Below are 15,000 nucleotides of genomic sequence, written 5' to 3'. Positions count from 1 at the left end.
TTTAAAGGCAGCTACGCTCTTTTGAAATCCCTCAATTCAATTATCTCGATATCTTCTAAAAAATATCATTATTTTGAGTAATATTAACTTCAGTATTTTATTTCAGCTGTGTTTGATTATCCTACAAGACTTTTTCAGAGTTCATTACAAGATATATCATATAATTTATTCATCGAAAGAAAATGTCTACCATTATCTTTTTTTTATCCTACGATCTGTGAAGCACGTCGGTACATTTGTATTTGCGCTAAGCTGCTAATGTACTTTCTTTTGAATAAGTAAAAGGTCCTTAATGGTATGCAAATCTCTCCCCTGTCACCAGGAAAAATAATCCCAACTGTTCTCTGTATCTTGAACTTTCCCTGACTATCAGAGGTAAATGATTAAAGAATTGGGATATTTTCTTTTCAACCTCAATTCTATTTTTATATATTTATCAAAATTATTGTTCTTCTGCTGAGGGTTGTTTGACTTTTCTTAGAAATAATTATCTAAATTCCTTGAAGATTTCCCCTCCTGACTTTACATTTTATATGACAAAAGAGGAGGAGTTGTGAAAGCATGTAAACCAAAAGCTTCTTCTCCTAGCTCAGGGGTTCGCAATCTGGGGTACATGTACCCCCAGTGGTACATGTTTACTCAACAAGGGTACATTAGATCTGATAGAATAATCAGTACATCACAATATATGATGTCATTTGCATTGAGATTGAATAATAGAATTTTATCACATTCTCATTTCCAAACTTAATTTTACCGATACAAAGAGATCTATAAAAATGCCCAAGAAGTAGAGAAGAACAAAAAGGTTGGGAACCTCTTTTTTTAAAGATCAAAGACCGCTCATGAATGGCAGAGACAAGAGACAGTAACAATACCCTAGCAGAACAATGCCCTAGAGAATGACAATATATCCATATGATCAGTGCAAAAGCCTCTCTCCACACAAACTAAGACCAGGGAGGGGCGGGCATTGGCTGCTGATAACTCCACAGGTAGACCTATAGGCTCCCCGAAACCCCCATCCTCAGCTCACAAGGATGGTGAGCTTGCAGCGACCAAAGGAACTAACGAACCTGAATAGGACTCGATCTCCCGTCCAGCAGAACCCCAGGCAAAGGTTTCCAATAGGCCACCACAATCCTAGACTTATATTGCAATAATGATTTGGAAAATTTAATGCAGTTATGCACTGGAATATAACTTCTGAAGAGGGCAGTATGGTTTCCATTTAATCAATCACATAGCTAGAACTATTGCAGTGCCTTTTCGGTATATCTAAAGGAATACTAAAAAAATGAAATCATTTATGTAAACAGATTTGCGAATATTTAGTCTTCAGCATAATATCAAGATCCATTAATCAATTTCATTTACTAAAAAGATATATATTTTTTTATTTGTAAAAACTCTAAGTAAAGATTTATACAACTGTAGCACCTACAAGATAATAAGGAGAGACTCCTAAAATTTCCTTGCATCTGATAAGACAAATCTGAATAAAAAACAATTGCAATACATTGCTTATCCAGAAAAGCTTTGTACACAGCATAAAAGGTACATGAAACAATGAATGATTTCTCAGAATGTCCTATTTTCTAACATTCTAAGCAGATGTTCCCTACAGTGTATTGTAGTTGTGCTTCTATCCTCCCTTCGTGAGATCTAGATTAATTGCAAGGAGTCCAGGCAATAATATGCAATGCACACATGCAGTAATATATTTGCAACATTTCAACGCCTTTCGCATTTCACTCTGTAAATTGTAGCAGTATGTCTGCCGACCGCCAAGCTATACATTTACATCCAACGACTCGCTAAAATATATATAGGGCCATTTTAGGCAGGACCAGATAATCCCACGTTTAATCCCTATTTTCTTACAGGTTTTTTCCTTTTACTTAACCTAAATATTCGGGTATGATCTCTAAATATTCCCTCCTATCATTATATATGCAACCAATGTTGATATACCACGCCTTCCAATCTCATTGAAATTCCATTCATAACCTTTATTGAAGAAGACAATTTTGACCTTTATTGCTCACCAGCATAGGGTCGAATATCTGGATAGATGTGCAGTGGGGTGGGGTTGGGTGGGGTGGGGTGGAGGGGATAGGCTGGGCAAAACCCACAAAAGTAGGCCTGTCTCCCTTTCACCTCTCAAACATTCTAATCTTTCCTTTATAGAATGTTACCAAACTTCAAATTTTTTTATTACTTTTTATATGATTTATTTATTTCCTTATTTCTTTTCATCACGGCTATTTTTTTTTTCCTATTGGAGCCCTTGCGTTTATAGCATCCTGCTTTTCCAACTAGGGTTGTAGCTTAGCTAATAATAAAAAAATAAAAATAAGAATAGAAATAAAAATAATAAAAATAAGAATAAAAATAAAAATACTAAAATAAGAAAAAAAATAATAGTAATAACAACAACAACAACAACAAAAACAACAACAACAATAATAATAAGCTTCATCTGTTTTATGAAACACCCAGCTATCAATCGGATACTTCAGTTGGTCATTTAAAAAAATTTAAAAATTTTCCTGATAAGAAAAGTGTCTTGTTGTTTATCTTTTCTAATATATTTCAAAAACGCTGGTCATTATGAAAGCGAGATTACGAAGTAGTTAATTCGGGAAAGAATAACAAAGATGTATATTTAGATTATTTGAATATGTGCAACTAAGTTGATATAAAAAAGATGGAATATCACTGATTGAGGAAATTATATGATTTTTTTTATAAACCCAAAAATACTTATATTATTTCTTTACAACGATCATTGAGCCTGTGATAATTTTGATACATAATAATAATCTATATCATGATTTGGCGTACACACACATTTTCTAATTCCTGGAGTGGTAGAAATGATGTCATGCAACGAACTCTTTAAAGAACGAGGATAATTTTCTAATTCCTGGAGTGGTAGAAAGGATATCGTGCAACGAACTCTTTAAAAGTTCCTGGAGTGGTAGAAAGGATATCGTGCAACGAACTCTTGAAAGAACGAGAATAATTTTCTAATTCCTGGAGTGGTAGAAAGGATATCATGTAACGAACTCTTTAAAAATTCCTGGAGTGGTAGAAAGGATATCGTGCAACGAACTCTTGAAAGAACGAGGATAATTTTCTAATGCCTGGAGTGGTAGAAAGGATATCGTGCAACGAACTCTTTAAAAGTTCCTGGAGTGGTAGAAAGGATATCGTGCAACGAACTCTTGAAAGAACGAGAATAATTTTCTAATTCCTGGAGTGGTAGAAAGGATATCGTGCAACGAACTCTTTAAAAGTTCCTGGAGTGGTAGAAAGGATATCGTGCAACGAACTCTTGAAAGAACGAGAATAATTTTCTAATTCCTGGAGTGGTAGAAAGGATATCGTGCAACGAACTCTTTAAAAGTTCCTGGAGTGGTAGAAAGGATATCGTGCAACGAACTCTTGAAAGAACGAGAATAATTTTCTAATTCCTGGAGTGGTAGAAAGGATATCGTGCAACGAACTCTTTAAAAATTCCTGGAGTGGTAGAAAGGATATCGTGCAACGAACTCTTTAAAAATTCCTGGAGTGGTGGAAAGGATATCGTGCAACGACCTCTTGAAAGAACGAGGATAATTTTCTAATTCCTGGAGTGGTAGAAAGGATATCGTGTAACGAACTCTTGAAAGAACGAGGATAATTTTCTAATGCCTGGACTGGTCGAAAGGATGTCATGCAACGAACTCTTTAAAGAACGAGGATAATTTTCTAATGCCTGGACTGGTCGAAAGGATGTCATGCAACGAACTCTTTAAAGAACGAGGATAATTTTCTAATGCCTGGACTGGTCGAAAGGATGTCATGCAACGAACTCTTTAAAGAACGAGGATAATTTTCTAATGCCTGGACTGGTCGAAAGGATATCATGCAGCGAACTCTTTAAAGAACGAGGATAATTTTCTAATGCCCGGAGTGGTAGAGAGGATATCATGCTGCGAACTCTTTAAAGAACGAGGATAATTTTCTAATGCCTGGACTGGTCGAAAGGATGTCATGCAACGAACTCTTTAAAGAAGGAGGATAATTTTCTAATGCCTGGACTGGTCGAAAGGATATCATGCAGCGAACTCTTTAAAGAACGAGGATAATTTTCTAATTCCTGGAGTGGTAGAGAGGATATCATGCAGCGAACTCTTTAAAGAACGAGGATAATTTTCTAATTACTGGAGTGGTAGAGAGGATATCATGCAACGAACTCTTTAAAGAACGAGGATAATTTTCTAATGCCCGGAGTGGTAGAGAGGATATCATGCTGCGAACTCTTTAAAGAACGAGGATAATTTTCTAATGCCTGGACTGGTCGAAAGGATGTCATGCAACGAACTCTTTAAAGAACGAGGATAATTTTCTAATGCCTGGACTGGTCGAAAGGATATCATGCAGCGAACTCTTTAAAGAACGAGGATAATTTTCTAATTCCTGGAGTGGTAGAGAGGATATCATGCAGCGAACTCTTTAAAGAACGAGGATAATTTTCTAATTACTGGAGTGGTAGAGAGGATATCATGCAACGAACTCTTTAAAGAACGAGGATAATTTTCTAATTCCTGGAGTGGTAGAGAGGATATCATGCAGCGAACTCTTTAAAGAACGAGGATAATTTTCTAATTCCTGGAGTGGTAGAGAGGATATCATGCAGCGAACTCTTTAAAGAACGAGGATAATTTTCTAATGCCTGGACTGGTCGAAAGGATATCATGCAACGAACTCTTTAAAGAACGAGGATAATTTTCTAATTACTGGAGTGGTAGAGAGGATATCATGCAACGAACTCTTTAAAGAACGAGGATAATTTTCTAATGCCTGGACTGGTCGAAAGGATATCATGCAACGAACTCTTTAAAGAACGAGGATAATTTTCTAATTCCTGGAGTGGTAGAGAGGATATCATGCAACGAACTCTTTAAAGAACGAGGATAATTTTCTAATGCCTGGACTGGTCGAAAGGATATCATGCAACGAACTCTTTAAAGAACGAGGATAATTTTCTAATTACTGGAGTGGTAGAGAGGATATCATGCAACGAACTCTTTAAAGAACGAGGATAATTTTCTAATTCCTGGAGTGGTAGAGAGGATATCATGCAGCGAACTCTTTAAAGAACGAGGATAATTTTCTAATTACTGGAGTGGTAGAGAGGATATCATGCAACGAACTCTTTAAAGAACGAGGATAATTTTCTAATTCCTGGAGTGGTAGAGAGGATATCATGCAGCGAACTCTTTAAAGAACGAGGATAATTTTCTAATGCCTGGACTGGTCGAAAGGATATCATGCAACGAACTCTTTAAAGAACGAGGATAATTTTCTAATTCCTGGAGTGGCCGAAAGGATACCAGGCAAGGAACTCTTTAAAGAACGAGGATAGTTTCCTAATTCCTGCAGTGGCCGAAAGGATACCAGGCAAGGAACTCTTTAAAGAACGAGGATGGTTTCCTAATTCCTGCAGTGGCCGAAAGGATACCAGGCAAGGAACTCTTTAAAGAACTAGGATAGTTTCCTAATTCCTGGAGTGGCCGAAAGGATACCAGTCAAGGAACTCTTTAAAGAACGAGGATAGTTTCCTAATTCCTGGAGTGGCCGAAAGGATACCAGGCAAGGAACTCTTTAAAGAACGAGGATAGTTTCCTAATTCCTGGAGTGGCAGAAAGGATACCAGGCAAGGAACTCTTTAAAGAACGAGGATAGTTTTCTAATTCCTGGAGTGGCAGAAAGGATATCAGGCAACGAACTCTTTAAAGAACGAGGATAATTAATAAAGATAATTAATCTGTTACAGCAATATGCTATCTTTTAGAAACACTAAAAAACCACATGATTTTCAGCATTGTTTATCGATGTAACCTTATTCTAAGTTACTATGTTAAAAAAGAATTATTTTAACCCGAAATACTCCGTAAAAATTTACTGTTCTCACCCGTATTTCAGTAAAATACAGGCGACCGTAATTTCACCCTATTTCATTTTTAGCTTGTATTATCTTGTACGGATTAGAGACCGTAATATCACTAATTTACGTCAATATATCCGTTTTTAAACCGGTAAAATCCTGGCAACTTTTATTTCAGGATTTTTACCATTTTCTAAGGCATTTTTTTTCCGGATTTTTACCGTTTTAAGGCATTTTTTTTTAGAGTGAATGCACTCTTTTATTCGCAACTCTTTTAATGTTGATTACCTATTTCTAAAATCAGGGATGTGTACTTGTATCATTATTTTATTTTAGGTTACAGCGGACTAGAAACGGCTATATATATATATATATATATATATATATATATATATATATATATATATATATATATATATATATATATATATATATATATATATATATATATATAGATGTTTGTATATATATATATATATATATATATATATATATATATATATTTATATTTATATATATATATATATATATATATATATATATGTATATATATATAATATATATATATATGTTTGTATATATATATATATATATATATATATATATATATATATATATATATATATAAAATCTATATGTATACCTCAAAATTTGGCAATTTCTATATAAGTTACATCTGATTTTGGTATTTTGGTATTTCATTCAATGCAAAAAGCTCTAAAAAATATTAGTCATGTCACCCTGTTTCATCAATTATGTTACATTACTGGTGGAGGGAAACATGGTAACATTTCTTATTTAGGAACATATAAAGACAACAGTGTGAAATATTTTTTTCCCAGAAAAATAATGCAAAGAGCGCGGAAGGCCAATGTATATTTCATTCGAAAACCTCTTATAAAGAATCTAATAGAATTACATCGGGAACGAAAATTATTTTTTCATCTTTTAAGATGATTTCCTTTTTCAGTCGTGGCAAGCAATCCTAGCATCTTTTCAGACGTGTATATATATAAATATTATATACATATATATATATATATATATATATATATATATATATATATATATATATATATATATATATATATTACATGCAGTATATACATACATATATATACACACACGTTTATATATACATATATATACGGCTATATACATATATATGTACATATATATCCATATATATACAGTATATATACAAATATACACAGTATATACATAAATACACACACACACATATATATATATATATATATATATATATATATATATATATATATATGTATATATATATATATATATATTTACTGTATATATATACACAAATACAGTATACATATATATATACACAGTATATACATAAATATACATCTATAAATATATACAGTACATATATATACATATACATATATACAAATATATACATATAATTATATATACATGATATATATATACACAAATATACATATATACGTATATATACATATATATACATATATATATACCCATATATATATATATATATATATATATATATATATATATATATATATATATACATACATACATACATATACCAAGGCGCTTCCTTCAATTTTGTGGGGTAGCCGACATCAACAAATGAACCAAAAATAAAAAAAAATAAAAGGGGACCTCTCCTCTCTACGTTCCTCCCAGCCTGACAAGGGATTCAACCGAGTTCAGCTGGTACTGCTAGGGTGCCACAGCCCACCCTCCCCCGTTATCCGCCACAGATGAAGCTTCAAAACGCTGAATCCCCTACTGCTGCTACCTCCGCGGTTATCCAAGGCACCAGAGGAAGCAGCAGGGCCTACCGGAACTACGTCACAATCGCTCGCCATTCCTTCCTGTATATATATATATATATATATATATATATATATATATATATATATATATATATATATATATATATATATATATATATACGTAAATATATACATATATATATATATACTTATATATACATATATATATACACATATATACACATATATATACATATGTACATATATATATACACACATTTATATCCATATTTATACATATTTCAATATAAATTATATACATATATATATACATATTATATACATATAATATATATATCTATATATACAGTATACATATTATATACATATATATACATATGTATACTGTACATACATATGAACATTATATATATATATATATATATATATATATATATATATATATATACACACATGTATATATACATACAGTGTATATATATATATGTATATATATATGTACATACAGTATATATATATATATATATATATATATATATATATATATATATATACATATATGTATATATATACACATATATAAGTATATACATATATATATATATATACATATATATATATATATATACATATATATATATATATATCATATACTTATATATACACATATATTTAATATATATAAACACACACATATATATATATATATATATATATATATATATATATATATATATATATATATATATATATATACATTATATATATATATATATATATATATATATATAAAGTATATATATATATAAGTATATATAAATATAAACATATATATACTGTATATCTACGTCTATATACAGTATATATATATATATATATATATATATATATATATATATATATATATATATATATATATATATATATATTTATATTTATATATATATATATATATATATATATATATATATATATATATATATATATATATATATATATATATTCTGTTATCATTATTTAATATGATGCAATAACATTGTGTTCTACTAATTGCGTTTTAGTCTCTCTCTCTCTCTCTCTCTCTCTCTCTCTCTCTCTCTCTCTCCTGTAGGTATACACTCATTTATTGAAAAAAAGCTTACACATTACTAATCTAGATTCCTTCCCATTATCCTTATCTCACTATTTCCTTTACAATCCATTCTTCTCAAAATACTTAGGTGATATCGTTATTTTTCTTATTCCACATGACATTACATAATATATTGATATCTAATCTAAATGAATATCCTCTTAAATGTAATGCAGCTATAAAAAAACGACTCGATCAACCCAGCTGGTAAAAAGAATATAAAATAATTTTTAATCTAGGTGGGATCGAATTACGTCACGTCACACACAGATTCCGGAATATTCCGGATTGGGAGGAGATCCCATATTGCCTTCCTCAGACAATTCTGGGATTTAGACGATCTTAGGGTCTAAAATCAAACAATCCTGGGGTCTGCAATTAGACGAGCTTGGGGTCTACAATCACACAGTCTTGGGGTCTGAAATTAGACGATCTTGGGGTCTACAATCAGACAATCTTGGGGTCTACAATCAGACTATCTCGTGGTCAACAGTCATACAATCTTACGGCTTACATTCAGACAATCTTAGGGTCTACAGCCAGGAAATACTGGGTTTACAATAAGATAATCTTAGGGTCTACAATCAGACAATCCTAGGGTCTACAATTAGAAAATCCTAGGTTTACAATCAGACAACCTTGGGGTCTATAATCAAACAATCTTGTGTTTACAATCATACAACCTTGGGGTCTACAATCAGACAATCTTGGGTCTACAATCAGACAATCTTGGGGCCTACAATTAGACAATCTTTATGTCTACAATCAGAAAATCTTGGGTCTACAATCAGACAATCTTGGGTTTACAATACGATTACCTTGGGTCTACAATCAGACAGCCTTGTGGTCTACAATCAGTCAATCTTGGGTCTACAATCAGACAAACTTGTGGTTTACAATGTACCAACCGTGTGTCACACGATCGTACATAATTCATTTTGTATATATTATGCTTGTATCTTCGCTCTTTCCTCGCACTAAAAAGAACCAGAATAAACATGTCTGCGTTTCTCCTATGTAACATTGTCTGTTTCTCGAACATGTAATTTCCTATTGCCTTGAGGTTTTGTATATAAAGGAGAGTGTTCTATAATAAATTAACTCAGTTGCTTCCACACTGCCTTTGAGTTCACAACCTTCTCTCGGCCGTCACAACAATCAGACAATCTTGGATCTTCAATCAGACAATCTTGGGGTCTACAATCAGACAATCTTGGGGTCTACAATCAGACAATCTTGGGGTCTACAATCATACAATCTTTGTGTCTACAATAAGATAATATTGGGTCTGCAATTAGACAATCTTTTGGTCTACCATCAGACAATCTTAGGGTCTACAATCAGACAATCTTTGAGTTTACAATCAGACAATCTTGGGTATACAATCAAATATTGTTTGGTCTAAAATCAGATAATCTTGCGATCTACAATCAGACATTCTTTGGTTTACAATCAGACAATCTTGAGGTTTATAATCAGACAATCATGATGCTTTCAATCAGATAATATTGGGTCTACAATCAGACAATCCTGGGATCTGCAATTAGACAATCTTGGGTCTACAATTAGACAATCTTGAGTATACAAACAGACAATCTTGGGGGCAGCAATTAGACAATCTTGGGTCTATAATCGGGACATCTTGGGGTCTCCAATCAGACAATCTTGGATCTACAATTAGACAATCTTGGATCTACAATTAGACAATCTTGGATCTACAATTAGACAATCTTCGGTCTACAATCAGACAATCTTTGGTCTACAATCAGACAATCTTGTGGTCAACAATCAGACAATCTTGGGTCTATAATTAGGACATCTTGGGGTCTCCAATCAAACAATCTTGGATCTACAATCAGACAACCTAGGGGTTTTACAATCAAACAATCTTGGCGTCTACAATTAGACAATCTTGGATCTACAATAAGACAATCTTAGTGTCTACCAATCAGCTCCACTTGGAGCCAAGGCGAGCTTCGTTTCTCACTAGAGATAAGGGGTGGTCTGTTGGCATTGTGTGATTCCTTCCAGCTACTTTAGTCATTAACTCAGTCTTTATGTAACAGAATGAAATGTGACAGCCATATTGGAAACGTCCCTGAAAGGCGTTCTTCTGGACAAAGGTTCAAGACCGGATCAAGCTCGATCGTTTCTTGAAGTATCTGTTCTGAAAGGCGTTCTTCTGGACAAAGGTTCGAGATCCGATCAAGCTCGATAGTTTCTTGAAGTATCTGTTCTGAAAGGCGTTCTTTTGGACAAGGGTTCGTGATCCGATCAAGCTCGATCGTTTCTTGAAGTATCTGTTCTGAAAGGCGTTCTTCTGGACAAAGGTTCGAGATCCGATCAAGCTCGGTGGTTTCTTGAAGTATCTGTTCTGAAAGGCGTTCTTCTGGACAAAGGTTCGAGATCCGATCAAGCTCGATGGTTTCTTGAAGTATCTGTTCTGAAAGGCGTTCTTCTGGACAAAGGTTCGAGATCCGATCAAGCTCGATAGTTTCTTGAAGTATCTGTTCTGAAAGGCGTTCTTCTGGACAAAGGTTCGAGATCCGATCAAGCTCGATAGTTTCTTGAAGTATCTGTTCTGAAAGGCGTTCTTCTGGACAAAGGTTCGAGATCCGATCAAGCTCGATAGTTTCTTGAAGTATCTGTTCTGAAAGGCGTTTCTTCTGGACAAAGGTTCGAGATCCGATCAAGCTCGATGGTTTCTTGAAGTATCTGTTCTGAAAGGCGTTCTTCTGGACAAAGGTTCGCGATCCGATCAAGCTCGATAGTTTCTTGAAGTATCTGTTCTGAAAGGCGTTCTTCTGGACAAAGGTTCGCGATCCGATCAAGCTCGATGGTTTCTTGAAGTATCTGTTCTGAAAGGCGTTCTTCTGGAGAAAGGTTCAAGACCGGATCAAGCTCGATAGTTTCTTGAAGTATCTGTTCTGAAAGGCGTTCTTCTGGACAAAGGTTCGCGATCCGATCAAGCTCGATCGTTTCTTGAAGTATCTGTTCTGAAAGGCGTTCTTCTGGACAAAGGTTCGAGATCCGATCAAGCTCGATGGTTTCTTGAAGTATCTGTTCTGAAAGGCGTTCTTCTGGACAAAGGTTCGCGATCCGATCAAGCTCGATGGTTTCTTGAAGTATCTGTTCTGAAAGGCGTTCTTCTGGACAAAGGTTCGAGATCCGATCAAGCTCGATAGTTTCTTGAAGTATCTGTTCTGAAAGGCGTTCTTTTGGACAAGGGTTCGTGATCCGATCAAGCTCGATCGTTTCTTGAAGTATCTGTTCTGAAAGGCGTTCTTCTGGACAAAGGTTCGAGATCCGATCAAGCTCGGTGGTTTCTTGAAGTATCCGTAACCTCAACATCCTTGAGAGTTAAGGATAGGGGAGAGTGTTTGGGCGGAGCCTATAGGTATACCCTTCCTTGGCCCTCCCTGGTCTTAACTTTGGTGGAGAGAGTCCTTCAGAAAGCGTACGGTTAAGCAATGCCATGTTTAGTATGAACTGAGACCCACTTTATTTTAAATCGACCTTGCATAAGTATAAAAAAAAAAAAAAAAAAAAAAAACACACACACACACACACACCTCTAGCACATGACCCAGCTAGTAATATCTAATGTAAAAGAATGTAAGCTTTTCCCTAATGCCAAAGTATCAGCAGTCTTAATAAATTACAACAGACTACCTAAATGAAAGACGTAATTTTACATGATAAATAATCTTTTGAAAGTATAGAAATATACAAGAATTTTTTTTTCTATTACTGTATCTACCAAGAGGAATATTTTATATCTGAGAGAAGCGAGAAAATATATTTAATGCCTGCTTGAAAATTCCATATATTACCTATAATTTTCACCCACGTTCTGCAGATCTCAGGACCCTTACAGTATATCCGGTGGAAAGCTAAAAAGTTATCTTTGGCAATTCTTGTAATGGCATTAAAAAATGATTCTATACCTAAAATTAGGTATATAACACAGTTTTGAATAAATAATCGTAGGAAATATATATATGCATATGTATATGTATATATATATATATATATATATATATATATATATATATATATATATATATTCTTTGGTTAAATAACAAATAGCGGTGTATAAACAGGTATCCAATATCCTCCTCAATAAACCCAGATTCAATACTTGAAATTGGGTAAATATCATTTTTTTTTTCAAATAATTATACAAACAAATAAATATTTTTTATTGAATATCAAATATCTGTGTATAAACAGATATCCAATAATATCCCCAATAAAGACCGATTCAATACCTGAAATTGGGTAAATAAAAAAAAAAAAATTTAATAAATAATTGTACGACAAAAAAAAAAAATGTTTTTGTTAAATAGCAAATTTGAGTATAAACATTATCCAACAATATCGTCATCTAAAATTTCCGGTCATGAATACCGATTATCGTTTATCTTCCATTTCATTTCGAAACCGGGCAAACTGAAAGAATGGAGAGAGATATAAATAGCCCGCTATAAAATCCATTGCATTTTTATACACTGGTTACCCATAAAGTCAATTAAATTCTGCCTGAACCCAATTTACCTGGTCCTCTTTAGCCTACAAAAGTAATTTACTTTGTAAGAGATTTATCAGGTACAGGAATATTTTTATATGGCGGTTCCATTTCCTATTTTTGGACATTTGAATACCGCAGCTATGACTTCATGTGAGAGAGAGAGAGAGAGAGAGAGAGAGAGAGAGAGAGAGAGAGAGAGAGGAGAGAGAGAGAGAGAGAGAGAGCATTAATAATAAAAATTGGAAAGCAAACTTAAGTTGAGTTGGGAATCACACTTTCAGACAGCGTAAGACAATATATATAAATGAGAGAGAGAGAGAGAGAGAGAGAGAGAGAGAGAGAGAGAGAGAGAGAGAGAGAGAGAGAGAGAGAGAGAGAGGGGGGGAGGACATGGTTAGCGAGAATACAGCATTATGTAACGATATATTAAACACTTGGTAATTACGAATAAACTTCCCTGATCTACAATTAATACGGATTCGATTGAAATTTAAATATTCACTTTAATAGACAGGTGTCACTACAGCTAAACGGAAGGTCAACTCAAGCCCTAAAAGATTCTCATGAAAAATCTTAAATAATTAAATAAAATAATCATCTTTGGTGTCCCTTAAAGTGATGGAATTTCGTATCAAATAAGTTACAGCTAAAACTTGCTAGATGTGGTCATTAATCGTGAAGGAAGTTTATAGAAGTAAAATTAAATACACTTTGGTTCTATGCAATAATATTTATTCATATCCAAACTCAGAAGAGAGAGAGAGAGAGAGAGAGAGAGAGAGAGAGAGAGAGAGTGAGAGAGAGTGTATCTTAATCCTGAATTATATATCTTTTAACAAGAGAGAGAGAGAGGAGAGAGAGAGAGAGAGAGAGAGAGAGAGAGAGAGAGAGAGAGAGATTTTCATCGTAACTGTTATCTTAATGCCTTGTTTCATACGAGAGAGAGAGAGAGAGAGAGAGAGAGAGAGAGAGAGAGAGAGAGAGAGAGAGAGAGAGAGAGAGATCCCAATGGGTTACCATAAATTACCTTTTCCCTACAATAAAGATGTGTAATTTGTTTGTAGGTTTAAACATAAACTACGACGTAAATTAGCGTCACCCTATCTTATGCAAACAAAGAGTTGCGTAAACATTAGGGAAATGGAAAGTATAAGATATGAGGTCAATGAAGGCGTATGATATCGAATGATGTAAAAATACAAAGGACTCAGAGGAACGTAGTTTGGTAATTGTTGGACGCTGAAGAAATTCCATCAAGTTTTTTTATTTATTATTTACTGAGTTTGCGTAGGGGTTGTATGAGAGAGAGAGAGAGAGAGAGAGAGAGAGAGAGAGAGAGAGAGAGAGAGGAGAGAGAGAGAGAGAGAGATTTACTTAATAAAATTTTTGTATATAATTGAAAACTATTTCCCACCATAGACTGTTTCCTAATGTCAGGTTTTTAAAGTAAAATCTGAACAGAGAGAGAGAGAGAGAGAGAGAGAGAGAGAGAGAGAGAGAGAGAGAGGAGAGGAGAGAGAGAGAGAGAGAGAGAGAGAGAGATTTACTTAATAAAATTTTTGTATAAAATGAAAGCTATTTCTACCATAGACTGTTCCTAATGCCA

At 33.6% G+C, this 15,000-nt stretch overlaps 1 protein-coding gene across 1 annotated transcript; it reads right to left on the bottom strand.

The window, feature by feature from the left end:
* Nucleotides 1-10,911: 10,911 nt before the first annotated feature.
* Nucleotides 10,912-12,214, bottom strand: LOC137626109 (calponin homology domain-containing protein DDB_G0272472-like). Its single transcript, XM_068357186.1, has 2 exons — nt 11,615-12,214; nt 10,912-11,529 (listed from the first exon to the last, which is right to left on the bottom strand). Exons 1-2 carry the CDS (start codon nt 12,212-12,214, stop codon nt 10,912-10,914), a joined length of 1,218 nt encoding a protein of 405 aa, XP_068213287.1.
* Nucleotides 12,215-15,000: the final 2,786 nt, after the last annotated feature.

This window comes from Palaemon carinicauda, chromosome 33 (genome assembly GCF_036898095.1).
Source record: "Palaemon carinicauda isolate YSFRI2023 chromosome 33, ASM3689809v2, whole genome shotgun sequence".
Lineage (NCBI taxonomy): Eukaryota > Metazoa > Arthropoda > Malacostraca > Decapoda > Palaemonidae > Palaemon > Palaemon carinicauda.
Note: the sequence above shows the minus strand (reverse complement) of the source record. Positions and strands in the feature narration are given on the sequence as shown.

Coding starts and splice junctions, on each gene's coding strand:
- LOC137626109 (XM_068357186.1), bottom strand. CDS start 12,214: ATGTTGAGGTTACGGATACTTCAAGAAACCACCGAGCTTGATCGGATC. Junction 11,530..11,614: donor CTATCGAGCTTGATCGGATC/GCGAACCTTTGT, acceptor ACCTTTGTCCAG/AAGAAACGCCTTTCAGAACA.